The sequence below is a fragment of the Panthera leo genome, chromosome D2, assembly GCF_018350215.1.
Source record: "Panthera leo isolate Ple1 chromosome D2, P.leo_Ple1_pat1.1, whole genome shotgun sequence".
NCBI lineage: Eukaryota > Metazoa > Chordata > Mammalia > Carnivora > Felidae > Panthera > Panthera leo.
In genome coordinates this window covers 20,017,275-20,033,094 of record NC_056689.1, presented here as the reverse complement: position 1 = coordinate 20,033,094, position 15,820 = coordinate 20,017,275, and the positions used below count along the sequence as shown (strand labels likewise).

Sequence of the window (15,820 nt, the reverse complement as noted above, 5' to 3'; positions counted from 1 at the left end):
TGCTATAAATTCAGAAGAGAATTCAATTTTGATACCTCCTCTGTAAAAAGGTTTAACATTACTATAAAAACACAAAATAATGTTAAAATGGAACAAGACTTTAGAGAAAATTTAATCTAAGCTCTTCATAGTACTGATGAGGAAACAAGCTAGATTTAGCATGTCCATATGACTACCAAGCACATCTGTCCGAATGGAACCTACATTTGTTAATTACCAGGTCAGTGACCTTCTGGTGTCTTTGCCACTGCTTCCTGCTCATCGCACTCTTCTTCCTGATCTGCTTGTCAGGTCTGAAGACTGTATTTCACTTTTATGAAAAACCCACTGCTTGTCATGCTTCATTTTAACTAATTTACACATTGGGGAATTTGTGTTTACCTGCAGTATGCTTTGAACCATAATTTTTCTCTAAGGAAACAGAGCCATTAGTGAATTTTACTTAAAAACTGATACCTAAGAATGCATGCCTTTGACTGTATTTGAATTATACTCACCTGTGGCACTTGAAGTGTTAGCAAGTGGGGGTGCCCATAATGTGGGACTCGGGGTGCCAGAACTTGGACTTTGCAAAGGACTGACTGAGCTATTAAGAGCGTTCAAGAGTGAGTTTGGGGTTGTTGATGTGTTTAGAGATAAGGTGGTAGGCCCCAAAAGACCTGCAATAAATGAATGTAAAGTCAATATGCAAAAATTCAAGATTTGAAAATACAGATGGCACCAATATTGCCAGTTGGAATGCACAGATATAATCTGATATTTTCTAAATATAAAGAACAGGTTACCTTCTTTCAAACATCCACGTGAAATATTGCATGATACAACTCCGACACAGAACTCAGACTATCCACAAACATATGCTGGTCAGAAAATGGGAGATAGGTGTGTGCAAACCAGGGAAACGATCAGGGTCCCTGAGCACTGCCAGCTGCTCTGCATTCATCTCAACTAGCCAGGATGAACCAAATTCTGTTCAAGTGGAAGCTCATTTTTATTTCTCTGCATAACTCACTGTTTTCGGTCTCCAAACTAACTCTTTTCAAACCACCTGCAATTAGCAGAGAACAGGGGAATGTTCTCCTGCAGCAGAATAACTTCATTTGGCCCATTTGTGGATAGGCCGAGCCACTTGGAACAGTTTTCATTCATGTGTCAAAACAACCTCTCTGGTACTCCATCTCAATGTGTATGAAACTTTCCTCAGAAACGATTTTTTGTTTCTTGCTTGTTTAAAGGATTTAATGTTTGATTTAAGTAATGAAAATTTCCCTTCAGGCATTTAAAATATATTCTAAAGTAAAATATGAAATTGTATACAATTTTCCAGGAATATTTAAAGTATTAAGTATTACAGGATAGGTACAGACATGAAAACATTTAAAAACCTGAGTAACTGAATCTTTGCTCACTTTTTTCTCTCTAGTGTAGGAACAACTTGGTTCCGGCTAAATTCTCTCACCTGCCACTTCCTGATTCACATGCATATGTTATTATGACTGTCCAGGTCTCCAGTGGAACGGACAACTTTGGGAGATTAGAGGCCAAAGGAAAAAGAGTCTGTCTTTACTGTAATGATGCCTAGACAGGGGTACTTGGAATCTTAATTATATTATAACCATATTATAATTTTAAAAGCATGAAATAACCATTAGGAAAAAAGTTTACAGAATGCTGAGAGTATTTTTTCTGTCTCAGATCAACACTGAGTGAGGCAGAATGATTTTCTAGGGTTATTACATTCACTTTTTATATTAAGGCTACTGAAAAATGTGCAAGAAAGTAGTGAACTAGCATAACTGCAACATGGCAATGAACTTTAGCCTGTCAGATGGAAATCCATAAATGAGGCAGTACATATCGTCACAACCATGAAACGCCTCGCCTCACTTTCGCAAAGAACTAAGGCACTGAGGGGTGATGCTCTTTCATCTTCTATTTTTCTTTTTCATCTTCTTCACCTTAGATATAAATACAAGTCCATTTGCCCCTCTTGGTGGCCGCAGGCTAGATTTCCTTTGCATCTGGATGAGGCAGTTCTGACCTCTGTGACTGGGGGTTCTGCTCACTTTCACTTCCCCCTCTCCCTACCCCTCATACAGATCTGCAATTACTTTTTGAAAAGCACACTGGATAATCTTTACCTCTAGGGATGGATGGCAATATTGCAAATGCAAGAGAGAACAAACACATAAATTATAGTTAGCCTGCTCACTTCACTCTCAATGGCATTCTTAATTTAAAAGAACAAACACAGCCACTGAAAATAAAACAGACCTCGATTATTTATGCCGAAATAAAAAGAATCTGAGTAACAAAAATCTATATTCTAACAAAAAAACCCAAAATGGATTGATGTGAGTTTTGTTGCTTTTTCACTTGATCTTAGAGCCTGATGAGAGAAAAAGCCTTTAAAATGTAGCCCCAAAAGGTAGAAAGAAAGGGAACTGGCTAAGCAATCCCCCAGTGACTGAGAAGCGCTATAATAATAAATTTTATACCTAGTCCAGTGAGTCCAAGGCCTGCTGAAGCTAAGATGTCCAGGCTGGGACATGCCAGGCCGGCAGGGCACGATGCTGGGGATGGACTGGTTGCTATGGTAACCCCACTGCTTTCAAGTCCGAGGAGACATTTCCTTGCTTCATACATATTTAAGGCATTTCGCTCAACACTTTTCACAATCACAGACTATGAAAACACATAATGGGAAAGAAAAAGGTGATATGCAAGTAGTCTACAATGTATTGGGAGGTGGGTGAGAAACGAATATGGTAAAAAGGATTCCAGTCAGGGAATCAATGCTGTTTTAAAATCAATTAAAAATTCTAACTGCTTATTTCTTATGTTTATTCCTTTTGGTAAAACCATAAAATGTTAGTGACATTTTATTGGGTATGTCCTGTGTGCCAGGCACTGTGATTGAAACTGCACATACATCTTAATGCCTGGCAGACACCTTCTGGGTGGGAATGAATATTCATATTTAGTGAGGATAAGGGACCTATCCACAGGCACAGCCTAGCTGGAGGAGCAGCGAGAAGACTGGACCTCAGGTCGTTCGCATCTACAGCCCATTCTCTTTATGTCCACTTGCCTTTTTTTACATTAAGGCTTTCTGCCCTTTATCTCATCTTTACAAAACAAATCAAACTAGTCACTACATACAGACTGCATAATAACAGTCACTTACATTTGACATTTATAGCCTACTAGTTAACTAATAGACTTTAAGGTACCACTATTCCTCACTGATGACATATCTATGGCAAAGCTTATGGTAAAATAAATTTCTAAACAATATATTTTTTCTCAATGGACTCATCTAGAAAATTGGAACTGTGAACTCAAGTGGGAGAGCCTAAATGGGCAATAAAGAAAATTTGTGACTGAGAAAGCAGTTAATGCAGTAGTCAGCTTCAGGGCCAGCTAGGAAGAATTAAATAGCCCTGGGATGCTACAAGGCTTTAGAATTCTCACAATCTATTTTCCCCTGATCTGTGCTCATTTCTTACTAAGCTCCAGGAGTTTCTCGTGTGTTTGACCCTCTTTATATGCATAAAATCTCTTCTGTCTTTAGCTTTTAGTCCTGGTATCTACAGTGACTTCAGTCAACTCAAATTAGTCAAGCATGAAGCTTCAAGATACATAAAATTAATGTCCTGTTCTCTAACTCTAAACTCATTATATTAGGCTCACTTAGAATCGGTCCTATCTTTTCCTTTAAAGTTTACTTTTGAAGAAGGCATGATTGTTTCTCTTTAGACACTGAACGCCATGTTAGTTTACATATATACAAAATTGTCCATGATACATATTATACATACACCATGATACACATAACAAGATTAACAAAAATTAAAAAATGGAAAGCATAACTGTTACGTGTTTTAACTACTAGAATAAAAATTTTCATAAATGATTTCATTAGTACATGTTAAAAGAAGCAACCTGCTTCTTGTCTTCTGACATCTGGTACAAAGGTCTCTTCAGGGTGTATAACTAGGCATAAATACTGGGGGGTCGAGGCTATCAATATTTTCAGTGTGATCTGACAGTCGCTATTGTTCCTCAAAGTGGCTGTGCCAATTTACCAAACATTAATGTAGGAACATTCCTCTTCCCTCACATTCTCACTAGCATTTAACATCATCAGGTTTATCCTATTAAATTTTGACTATACATGTAATTATTGAAATTCTGCAAGATCTTAGAGGAGAAGTTCCAAGAAGGCTGAACTGGGAATACTTCGTTATTTACTTTTGATCACTTTATTTTCTTAAAGAGAATGGGCACCTATTCTTTCTTTATTTTTTTAATATATGAAATTTATTGTCAAATTGGTTTCCATACAACACCCAGTGCTCATCCCAAAAGGTGCCCTCCTCAATACCCATCACCCACCCTCCCCTCCCTCCCACCCCCCATCAACCCTCAGTTTGTTATCAGTTTTTAAGAGTCTCTTATGCTTTGGCTCTCTCCCACTCTAACCTCTTTTTTTTTTTTTCCCTTCCCCTCCCCCATGGGTTTCTGTTAAGTTTCTCAGGATCCACATAAGAGTGAAACCATATGGTATCTGTCTTTCTCTGTATGGCTTATTTCACTTAGCATCACACTCTCCAGTTCCATCCACGTTGCTACAAAAGGCCATATTTCATTCTTTCTCATTGGGCACCTATTCTTTAAATCTCCAGGTCCAGCAGAGTGGCTCACAGAGTACGTAAGCTAAATATTTTTGAATTGCACTGGATATGTACACATACACATGCACACTTAACACAATGTTTAGCCTTAACTCTCTGATAACTTAACAAAGCTGAAAGTTACCAGACTGCAAATTAATAAAAACATATTTTCTCTTCTCATATATTTGTAAAAAATAATGGTCATTCAATATGGACTCCAAAACCAACCCATATTTAAATAAAATGATGATCAATAATGAATGGTACAAATTTATGTATTTAAATAACTAAGTATAATATATAATGATATATATATTATATGGAATATTTAATTCCGTGTATATGCAAATAACATTTATATGAAAACAGAACTAGCTGGAACGTGGTGCTCTGGGTCTGGACTCTGAACCCACCTTGCTTGGCTGTTTCGGCTTTGGTTTAATGCTGATGAAGACATCAAGCTGTTCCATCAGCTGGGCAGTGAACTGTGGGTCCACTTCAATTTCTTCCTTCATATCAAACATCAACACAAGAGGAAGACAACCCTAAGAAATGTCACAAAAGAGAGTGTCAGAGGTAAAAACATTACTCACTTAAACATCTGATAACTTAACGTGCCTACAAATAATGCAATATTCTATGGGCTTAAAGAATAAACCCAAGTATTAAAGCTAAATTACATACTTTAACAAAGCTTAGAAAACTGGTGTGGAAATAATACTGAGGGCACAAACTATTTTTTAAAAGACAACATTGTACATGTCTGAAGTTTTCTGTTATTGGCTCTGAATTTTTTTACTCACTTTTCACCTTGGAAAACTCTTCCATTCTCTGACTTCAGTTTTGTTACAGATGCCAGAAATTAGATTCTCATCTACATCAAGAGTATGAATCTTGTGCTTTTGCTCAAAGACTTACAGTAGTGATTTTTTATCGCCTTCTGAATGAAATCTAAACATGTATCAGTAGAGATGTCCACAATCTGGCCCTTTGCTTGTGCAATCACAGGTCTGTATGTCTATACATCTGTCCCTTCCCCAGGTTAGACCGGCCTCTTGACCACTGTTCAAACAGATACTGTACTTTGGTCTCAACTCACCAAAAGGCTTCTTCACCAACCAAAGTCCTACCTCTCTTCTGCTGCAGCTCCAACCTTATCTCCTTCTTGAGGTAAACTGCTACTACTGTTCCTTCTTTTAGGCTTCTCACTTTTTAGCACTGCACAGGTTAGCACTTGTTTCTTTCTCTGATGCTTTCTTCCTGGCCCCGAATCTACTACGTTTAGGAACCACATCCCATACTTTTACTGAGTCACAGGATGCTCAGTACTAGCCTGCCCAGTACTAGCTGGGTTCTGTATATAAGTATCAGGAGAAATAACAGCCAAATACACTGGAATTAAAGTGAAATTACTGTGCTTCATTTTCCTTGTGGATAAAAGTGATTTTTGGATTTAAAATATAGATTAAAAGCCTTTTAATTTACTCCTCTCTTCCTCACTTCTTTCAATATTGTACAATAATATATCTCATTGCACACTTGTATTTTTGGCAGGTTCGGTCAAAGCATGAATATGAACTCCTAACTGCATAGAATGAATGAAAAAGTTCACTAAAAATAATACTTCAAGAACTTAAAAATCAGAAAAAAAGAAAATTATGAAAAGTAATCATAATAATCTTTGGATACAAATATGCTACCTAACTAGTGATATTTTAAAAGTAGTCTGGTAAACTAAGCTTGGCTAAAAAAAATCATTCACAACAAAATAATTATGTATGCTTAATGATTGTAACAAGTTCTTATCTGTCAGAGGAATGGAATCAACAATAAAAATTTGGATTTTCTGAAAGTTTCTCAAAAACAAATTCTGTGAGTTAACAATAGCAAAGATCACATCCGAAGGTTACTGATTCAAATGTCATTACAGATCAAGTTCTTGAACAGAATAAAATGGTGTTTTTAATAAGAATATTTATGAGTCCACATTGTGTCAATCCACTTTGTTACTATGTATCAACCTACACACTGTGTTTTTAAATGAATATAGGAAGGACAGAAACAGCAAATTTTAAATCGGAACCAGTATCAAATTATATAATTGCTATTTTCTTCAATGCGTTAAGACTCAAATTCAAGGTTTAAATTCCATTTTTTAAATTGTATCAGAGATTTTTGAAATTTTCAAATGTTTCAGGCCACTAAAATTTATGTCTTTGAGGGTAAAAAGTTATTTTTACTTTTCTGTTTAAACAGACTTTTTTTGTCAAATGCAAACTAATACTACATGTCAGATGAAAATAATCACCTCCTACAAAATACAGCCCATTATTTCACTGTATCCTCTTTTGTGTTTAAAGTTAAAAAAAATACAGCAAATAAATTACTCACTTATGCAATGAAATTAAGCTTGTGAGGTACTACATACTTTACTCTTATTTTATTTCCTTTTACCAAGAAACTTCCTTATCTGACAGGCTTCCAAATGTTTTCATAAATACCAGTAGTATGGTATGTGCGCCAACATATACTGTACTCAAAGAAGTAAACGAAGTAAAATAAAATAGTAACACTAATATCAATAAACCTACCATGAGATATTGCCTTGCAAGACAGACAGACTCAATGGTGCCCTGGAGGTAGACGGTGGATTTCTTTTGTGGGTTACTGGGGTCAGGAAAGTGGATCTGAGCACCTGTTCTTTGCATGATATGTTTGATGTTGCTTCCATTTCGACCCATCATAAAGAGATGATGTTGAGCTGCAATATCTAGTTGTGTGCTCACAGGAATAGCTGATGCCAAGCTCCCAGCGAGATGTTCCAACAGCATGGCGGTTCCTTCCTAGGAGAAAAGGGTGGGAAATAATCCTATAAAATGTCCATATACAAGGAAAGATTCTAGTGTACTTCTAATTGCTACAGAGAAATTCAAAGAATTCTATAACCCATAATGCAATACAAGGAAAAATTCTAGAAAACGGATTAGTCTAAAATCCTCTGAAAATAAAATTGCATAATTTGTACACTTACAATGTTCATAATTATCTCAATTACTTACCTTCACAGCGCTGGTGTTATTCTGAGACCCTCGTACTATCACAGTAGCACCATACATTCGGGAACGCTGTTTAAATGACACTGAAATGTTGTATGTTTGTGATATGTGCTGAATCGAGGGGGAGTTAGGATCAGGAACTGGCTGAAGAATCCCAGCGATTGGTAACTCAAACATCAGCACCAAAGGAAGCAGCTCCTAAATGAAAGTATTAGAGCCTGAGGCAGACAGTTGAGTGACTGCATGCTTAGAGATATGCATAACTTGTTCTTTTTTTTCTGAGGATGGAATTCTAAAACATAAATTGCTTTTATTACAGATATAAGCTTGAGCAAACTAGGTAGTTTCTCGAATAAAAAGAGTCTGTGAAACCAAAGAGTTTGTAACCTAAACTGCCTGTGGTATTCTTCCTCGGGCCTCTTTCTGACCATCTCAAAATCATCAGAGAAACGGAGTCAGGTACAAAATGGAACATCACTAAGAAACATCTTCAACACATTAAAACAACTTCTGTCACTATTTCCTACCTATTGAACATATGATTTGGTTATAAATTGATACACTAAGATATTTTTATTGCCTTATGATGCAAACACTGCTGATACTGATTTACAGTATTAAAGTAATAAATAGTTACCCGAATTCTAACTCGGGCAGATTCTACTCCTGCTGGTTGTCCTGCTATAGATACCTGCAAAAATAAGAAAATACAGATTTATTTTGAGCCCACATCTGCATTTCCAGCTATCTACACCCTTGCCACTCAAAGTGTCATCCAGGAAAAACAGCACTGCCATTATCTAGGAGCTTGTTAAAAATGAAGGGTCTCAAGCACCAACCCAGACCTGCTTAATCACAATTTGCATTTTAACAAGCTCCTCAGCTGATTTGTGTCAACTGATTTACATCAACCCCCAGACTTATGTAAGCCTCACAGTCCCCATAATGCCATCCTGCTCCCCTTCTCATTTCTCATTTACTGCATTTTCTACCTTTTGTTTAAACTCTGCATACTGTATATCAACTCTGTACAATATATCAATATACAATGATATTGCTGCAGTAGGTACTCAAAATATTGAACCACTTCATGCTAATTGGTTAAAAAAAACTATTGCTTCAACACCACCTCCAGCTCTCTCCTGGGATCCCTTGAACTTTCCCACAATCCATCAAGTAAAAAATTAATCTTGGGGGCGCCTGGGTGGCTCAGTCAGTTAAGCGTTCAACTTCAGCTCAGGTCATATCTCACTATCTCATGGCTCATGAGTTCAAGCCCCACATCAGGCTTTGTGCTGACAGCTGAGAGCCCGGAACCTGCTTCGGAATCTGTGTCTCCCTCTCTCTCTGCCCTCCTCCGTTTGCACTCTCTCTCTCTCAAAAATAAACATTAAAAAAATTTAAAAAAAAAAAAACAAAAAAAGAATTAATCTTGGCATGAGAGTAAGGGTGTAGGGCTTCAGGACACTGCTCCTAATGGACCATGCCCCGTGCCATACCAATTGTCAAATGTTTTGAATACTGCCCTTGCTTTCTATCTATCTTCCTTATGTGTGTGTCACCATCACCATTAGTCCTCATAGAGAAAAGACTACCCTATTCATCTTTGAGGCTGACAGTTTCTAGTATTGTGATTAGAGAGAAAACTTCCAAATAACACAAATAATACTATCTGTTCTTCAAGTACTGAAAGTGCTTTGTATGGATAGGTAAGTTTCATTTGTTTTCAAATACAAGAACTAGAAAAAACGTGTATAAACTAAAGAGAAACATAATTCCACCAACGTGAGGAAGTTGGGCACTCGTGCGTGGCCTCTGAGCAGGTGATCTGGTGTACCCTGGAGAACCGCGGGTATGATGCTACCAACAGAATCCCCACACTGAACAGGTTCTTGGACCAGGCAAGGCTGTAGGTCCTTTCCTAATGTAATGCTCCCTGGGCCTTTCCTTAGGGACTTCGTTTTATATTGCTATCACATTTATGTTGCTCCCCTCTCTTCTACCAACCAGTTAGAGATAAGCACTTTATGGCCTACCTATAATTCATCTCTTTAAAAAAGTAGAGCACCTTCAACCTCCTGGGAAAGAGTCATACATTCTTATTTATTTTTATTTTTTAGTATAGTTGACACACAATGTTACATTAGTTTCAAGTGTACAACATCAGTGATTTGACAAGCTTATACATTATGCTATGCTCACCATAGCTACCATCTACCATCATATGTTGCTATTACAACACCACTGGCTATATTCTCTATGCTGTGCCTTTTATTTCCATGACTTACTCATTCCATAACTGGAAGCCTGTAACTCCCACTCCCCTTCACCCATTTTGCCCAATCCCCCCTCTCCTCTAGGAAGCATCAGTTTGTTCTCTGCATTTAAAGGTCTGATTCTGGTGTTTGCTTATTCATTCATTTCTGTATAGTCACATATTAGTAAAATCAATATGGTATCTCCATGATTATTTTTTTGCTTTCATCTCCCAAAAAAGATATGCATATGGAAAATCAAAGCTTTAATCTGTCCCATAACAGTTCATGTGAAAAGACAAAGCACCTGGTTGCTTTTTTCTGCTTGATTATTCCTGTTGGAATCTGGAAAGTGGATGTGGCATCCTGTTTCTTCCATCACTTTTTTAATATTGTTGCCACCTTTGCCGATTACATGAGAATGTTCTGTATGTGAAACATCCATCTTCAAAGTGACTCGATTGCTCTACATGGAAATAATGTATTATTTCTTGATGCATGCAAAAGGAAGGAACAACTCCTTAAAACACGTTTTATCCAAGGGGACAGTACTAAAAACAAGTGACCTGGTGGGAAATCTTATAAATTTTTTGGAATCATATTAATCTATAAATGTGCAATTTCTATCATTTCTCTTTGGCTATACAAGATATTTATTTGGAAAATATCATTTAAATAAAGTCAGGCAGAGTTACAAATAAATTACTCATCTCATTTTTATCTTTAACAGACATTATTCATGAAACATTTAATTCAAATAACTAAAAACAGATGAAAACAACTGCAAGACTGAATATATGTATGTTAGTAGGACTGTTGAACTGTGACAGAAAACAATAAAAATAAAACTCAAAACTAAAAAGGTATTTGTAAGCATTGTTTTCACAACCAGTCCATTACTATAGGCCAAACTACAGAGCAGATCTACTATTCTTGCTGGTAGGAAGAAGAGTGAGGAAAGGAAAACAAAGCACAGCTCTCTAGCAGTAACAAGGCTTACATAAACCAGTACAAAGTGTAAGATTAGTTATAATAAAGCAAAATGTAAAATTCTAAGACATAATGAATAACTGTGGTCATGTTAGAATCTATGTATTTAATTTTGGGAAATTCAGTATTGTACAATTATAAACACATGAAATATTTCCTCATTTATAAGACTAATATCGAAATTCTTCAGTCCTTCAGTTTTTAAAGTAAAATTAAAAAGTCAAAATAAGACATTAAAAATATCAATAGTTTTTACATCTTAATTCTTAAATTTTAAACATATCCATTAAATACTTTGGTCTTTAAACTTTGTTCTTCTTTTAGTTTAACATTTTAAATACAGGGAACATACATTATTTTTTGGGAAAAAATTAGAATATTTAATAATTAGAAGGTGAATAATTCCAAAAATTAAAAGAACAAGAAAAGAAAAAAAAAAAAAAAAGGAAGACATCAGAAACTATTTCAATGGAATATCAGGTCGCAAAACACAGTGGTTAAGAACCAGACAGCCTGGATTTAAATCCCACTTCTCCATTTATTAGCTACAGATTCTGGGAAAATTCCCTAATATCTCTGTGCTGAGTTAGTTATAAGCATTAAACAAATTAGTATTTGTAAAATGCTCAGCAAAGTGCCTGAGATATACTAAGTGATTTAGAAATATTTAATAGAATAAATTCTCACAAGGGAGTGTATATTTTTACACATCTAAATTTCCCTATTACCTCTCTATACCTATACATGCAGAGAGAAAGAACTTACAAAAGAAACTGCCAGGTTTCATGCCATCACGCACAATTATATAGAAGATCATTCTGGCATCATAAAGGCAATATGCTAATTCTTCTAAACTTCATTATTTGCCCCACACTAATCAGGGTCAGTGTTGATTTCTGAAAATATCACTCAATTACCCAGCATGACAGAACCCATTCAAATTTTAAACAGAATTTTACATCCATTGTAGAAACACACATGCTTATTTTAAAACCCACCATTACTTTCTCCTGGTTTTTCTTCTCCAAATGGTTCTTTTCATAACAGCATGAAGTAGCCCTTGCAGAGACAAGGTTCTGACATCTGAGTGTCCTTAACATTCACTTACTTTTGTGTCTAAGACAGACATGATCATTTCCTTGGCCTCCTTAACATCTTCTTTCTTTCCAGAAACCTTAATATGGGGATCTATAAGAAATCAAAAAAGGGCTCATGTGAAACCCCTAAAACTCTTTGTTTTAAAATTGATGTTACAATATAAGAAAATAGAATCCATAAGAAATTCAATATTTGATTCATTCTAGGTGTGTTAACACTGCAATTAAGACAGGAATATGGAAAATCCCCAAGTTGTACATTTATCTGTGTGGTCTTTTCCTTCTGACAACTGGCCAAATCACTTACCTGCAAAGTAAGTTTATCATATAATTTTTTTTAAACAAGAATCTATAAATTCAATTTATGACTACATTCTTGCTATACTCCAAGCCCTTATCTAAGGCTTTAGAATCATGAGCTCATTTAATCCATAAGCTAATTTAATCACAGTTCTGTGAGGTTATTTCCAGAGGAAACTAAGGCACGGAGCAGGTTAGTAACTTGCCCTAGAAAACCACCAATAGGCTCATTCATTATAATCTCATGTCTTCCAACTCTGCATCCAGACTTTAAACCATGTGCTAACCTAATTCAGAAGGTATCTTTACAGGTCAGGGTTAACAGAATAAAACATAATCTTCATTCAGTAATATTTAATATTTATTCAGAACTAGTGTTAAATGGCTAATATATACTATAGGTGTTATTTATTACAGCCACAGAATGTTATAAAGGAAAGCATTAATTCATTCAGCAAGTATTTCCTGTACCAGGCACTATTCTAGGGGTCAAGGGATATATTAGTGAAGAAAAATACCTTTGTCCACATGGAGCTGACAGTCTTGTACAGGGAGACAAAACTGAATCAAATAAACAAATTATCTAGTGTATTATAACATAACTGTTATGAAGAGGAGAACGAGACAAAAGCATGAGGAGGACCAGCTGTGGGAAGGGGTCAGTGCATTAGGCCTGATTCAGAAAGTGAGGTCTGAGTAAAAGCTTTGAGGAGAGGAGACAGCTGGCCAAGCTAGAATCTTCAGAAGAAGGGAAATATCACAGCTAAAACTCTCAGGTGAGGACGTGTCTCTTCTCTCTTTCTAAGTCTCTGCCATAATAGGGTCCTCTATTACCCCATGGGTAGCCTGACCCAGACCAAGACCATTTTGAGGTAAGCCAGAAGTTCCATACCACTAGCCTTATGATAAAGTGATATCATGAAAGCAATAAAGCTGGATAACAGAGCATCATCATCACCATCATTAGTGATGTCAATCTTACTGACTGCCTCAGGCAGAGTCAGTACTGACTGACTCTGTGGAGTCCATCCTACACTGAACTACACCTCAGATCAACAACAGGGTCAGGAAATATTAGCTGAGAATTCCAAACCATCAGTTCTCTAGGGTAAGAAAAGAGAATCACCTGGTGGGAATTTTATCAAAGTACATGTACTTCCCTGGTATCATGACTTACCCATCCTCAACCAGCAGTCCATCTGAAAATCAATGCCATGATGAGCATGTCACATTAACAAAGTCAAAATGAGCAACTGAAGGATGGATGCATGGGTGGGTGGGTGGGTGGATGGATGGATGGAAGGAAGGAAGGAAGGAAGGAAGGAAGGAAGGAAGGAAGGATGGATAGGAGAGATGGGAGAGATGGGAAGGAGGGAGGAAACCCTGTCCTAAAGCTACTGGCTCTTAGGACCAGGACAGAACAATCATAGTCAACAACAGTGCACCACCAAGCTTCAGAACTAAGGAATGCATCTGGCTTCCTGGGGAGACATTCCAGCAACTGTATTTTGAGTCAATGTCATCACCTCTAGCCCCCGACCAACCCCCCCAGACTGTCTCCTGGGAGCTGCCCTTGGCCTTAGACTCTTTTCCTTAACCCATTCTTTAATCCTTCCTCTGATACTTGCCATGTAACAGGGACACTGTGAATATGAAAGACCTTACAATTTGTTTAAAGTATCAAGTATTATAAGGCAAGGGTCCTAAAAGTAGGGCAAAATCGATGTCCAACAAACTCAAGGTGGTATGGCATTGTGTCCACATTGCTTGCTCTTTGGTGCATTCTAACACAAACCACTTGTTCTCTGTAGGATTATCACCAACTTTACCATAGTAATGTAAAAAAAAAGCATTTTCTTCAATAATTTTTATTATATGCATTATAACTCCTGTAGGCAATATTTATATTCCGAGCAGTCTACATTCAAAATTTTGATCCCAGCTATCTTTGACTTTGGTTTCAATTACTGTATGCTGACTCTGATGTTATTCTCTATTGAAAATGCTTACTCCTGGGGGATTAGAATCTGGCACTTCTGAAAACATACCTGATCACACTGAATTGTAGCACTTGCTAAAATATACGTTCCTGGGTCTCCAGGATCCAGTAATTGGCATTTTGTTTGTTTCCCAAGTCATTCTTCAATCAAATACAGGACACAGCAGATGAAACCACATAAAAGATATAATTGTAGTGTCTTATGTATCAGGCAAGTATATATAATATAAAATGGTTCTACAGGGGAAAACATTTATTTTCTTACTAACAAATTAACAGTTAAGTATTGAGTGGTATGCTAATCTGAAAACCTATTACTTTACACATTGGATAATCACATTAAAATTCCTATGCATCTCCAGGTGGACAAGGAGACCCAGATCCAATTTATGACAGAATTTGATTTCTACCATCTCTGTATGAACAAAACAATAAGCAAAATAAAAAGCAAAAGCCTCAATAGAAAATACATTTTATTTCAAAGTGAAAGAGCACCATCTACTGACCAAAAATATAAATTATCAATGGACACAGAGCTACACACACAACACATAGTCACCAACATGTAACATCAAATTGTATCCAGGACCCAAATTAGCACTTGTTTGGAAAATGGTTCTTCAAATAATCAAGTCTCATAAGTGTAGAGAAAAATAAACATGACAAAATTCTGGTTTATACTGCTAATGAACCAAAAATAGTGTCTTCTTCATTCCCTCCTTTGTCCTTGCTCAAAAGATATCTATAGGATGTGAACTCTGATTCCAAGCTGAACTTAACATGCTTATTTTAAATCCTGAAATCCAGTTCTCCACATTCAATGAATGTTCCATTTCACAGTTTAAATGTGTCCTACATGGGACTGAGGTTTTATTAAGACCCATTCTGGAAATACTTGATGGAGAAAAGCCAAAGAATTAACTATATTAATAAATATAAAAGTAAAGAAAAGCCCAGCTATAAAGATTGTTGAAAGATGGTACAGTAATAGGGAATAAGTGTATAGTCTTCCCCTCCCTCAAAATAATTACTTTGAAGGACAACACCAATTTGGGCATGAAAATTTTAAGATATTTGCTCTAAAAATAATATTCATTGCTTTATAATCAACCCTCAAGTGCTCTAAACACAAGGATTGTCTTAATTGGTTTTATAACTTCCATGATGCCAGCAAAGTAGTAGATAATAAGTAAACAGTAGGTGAATGGACTGAAGGTGCCCCTATTTTTTGGAAATGGCTACCTATACAGAGGAAGGAGATGGAAATCGATAGGAAGAGCCTAAACTTCATATCTAAGGTGATCATACGTCCTGCACTTCCCCAGACAGTTTTGACTTCAAATATCCTGATCTCAGTACCTCTATAAAAATACAGAGAACTGTCAGATGTCCTTCCAGATTTTGGGGTTTTAGATTCCTGTCCCATCAATTTGTTCCCAAATCT

At 36.5% G+C, this 15,820-nt stretch overlaps 1 protein-coding gene across 9 annotated transcripts in view; it reads right to left on the bottom strand.

Annotated features, from left to right (window-relative positions):
* The window catches only part of BICC1 (BicC family RNA binding protein 1), a 286,247-nt gene that overhangs the window by 27,361 nt on the left and 243,066 nt on the right, over window positions 1–15,820 (bottom strand). For 8 of the 9 annotated variants that reach the window (XM_042908455.1, XM_042908456.1, XM_042908459.1 and 5 more), the window contains 8 exons: window positions 12,089–12,168; window positions 10,298–10,456; window positions 8,373–8,426; window positions 7,739–7,933; window positions 7,271–7,522; window positions 5,093–5,224; window positions 2,499–2,685; window positions 498–659 (listed from right to left, as the gene is read on the bottom strand). In XM_042908455.1, coding sequence (XP_042764389.1) covers window positions 498–659; window positions 2,499–2,685; window positions 5,093–5,224; window positions 7,271–7,522; window positions 7,739–7,933; window positions 8,373–8,426; window positions 10,298–10,456; window positions 12,089–12,168 — 1,221 coding nt within the window. The remainder of the gene's footprint in view (window positions 1–497; window positions 660–2,498; window positions 2,686–5,092; window positions 5,225–7,270; window positions 7,523–7,738; window positions 7,934–8,372; window positions 8,427–10,297; window positions 10,457–12,088; window positions 12,169–15,820) is intronic. The other variant, XM_042908457.1, reaches the window with a different exon arrangement.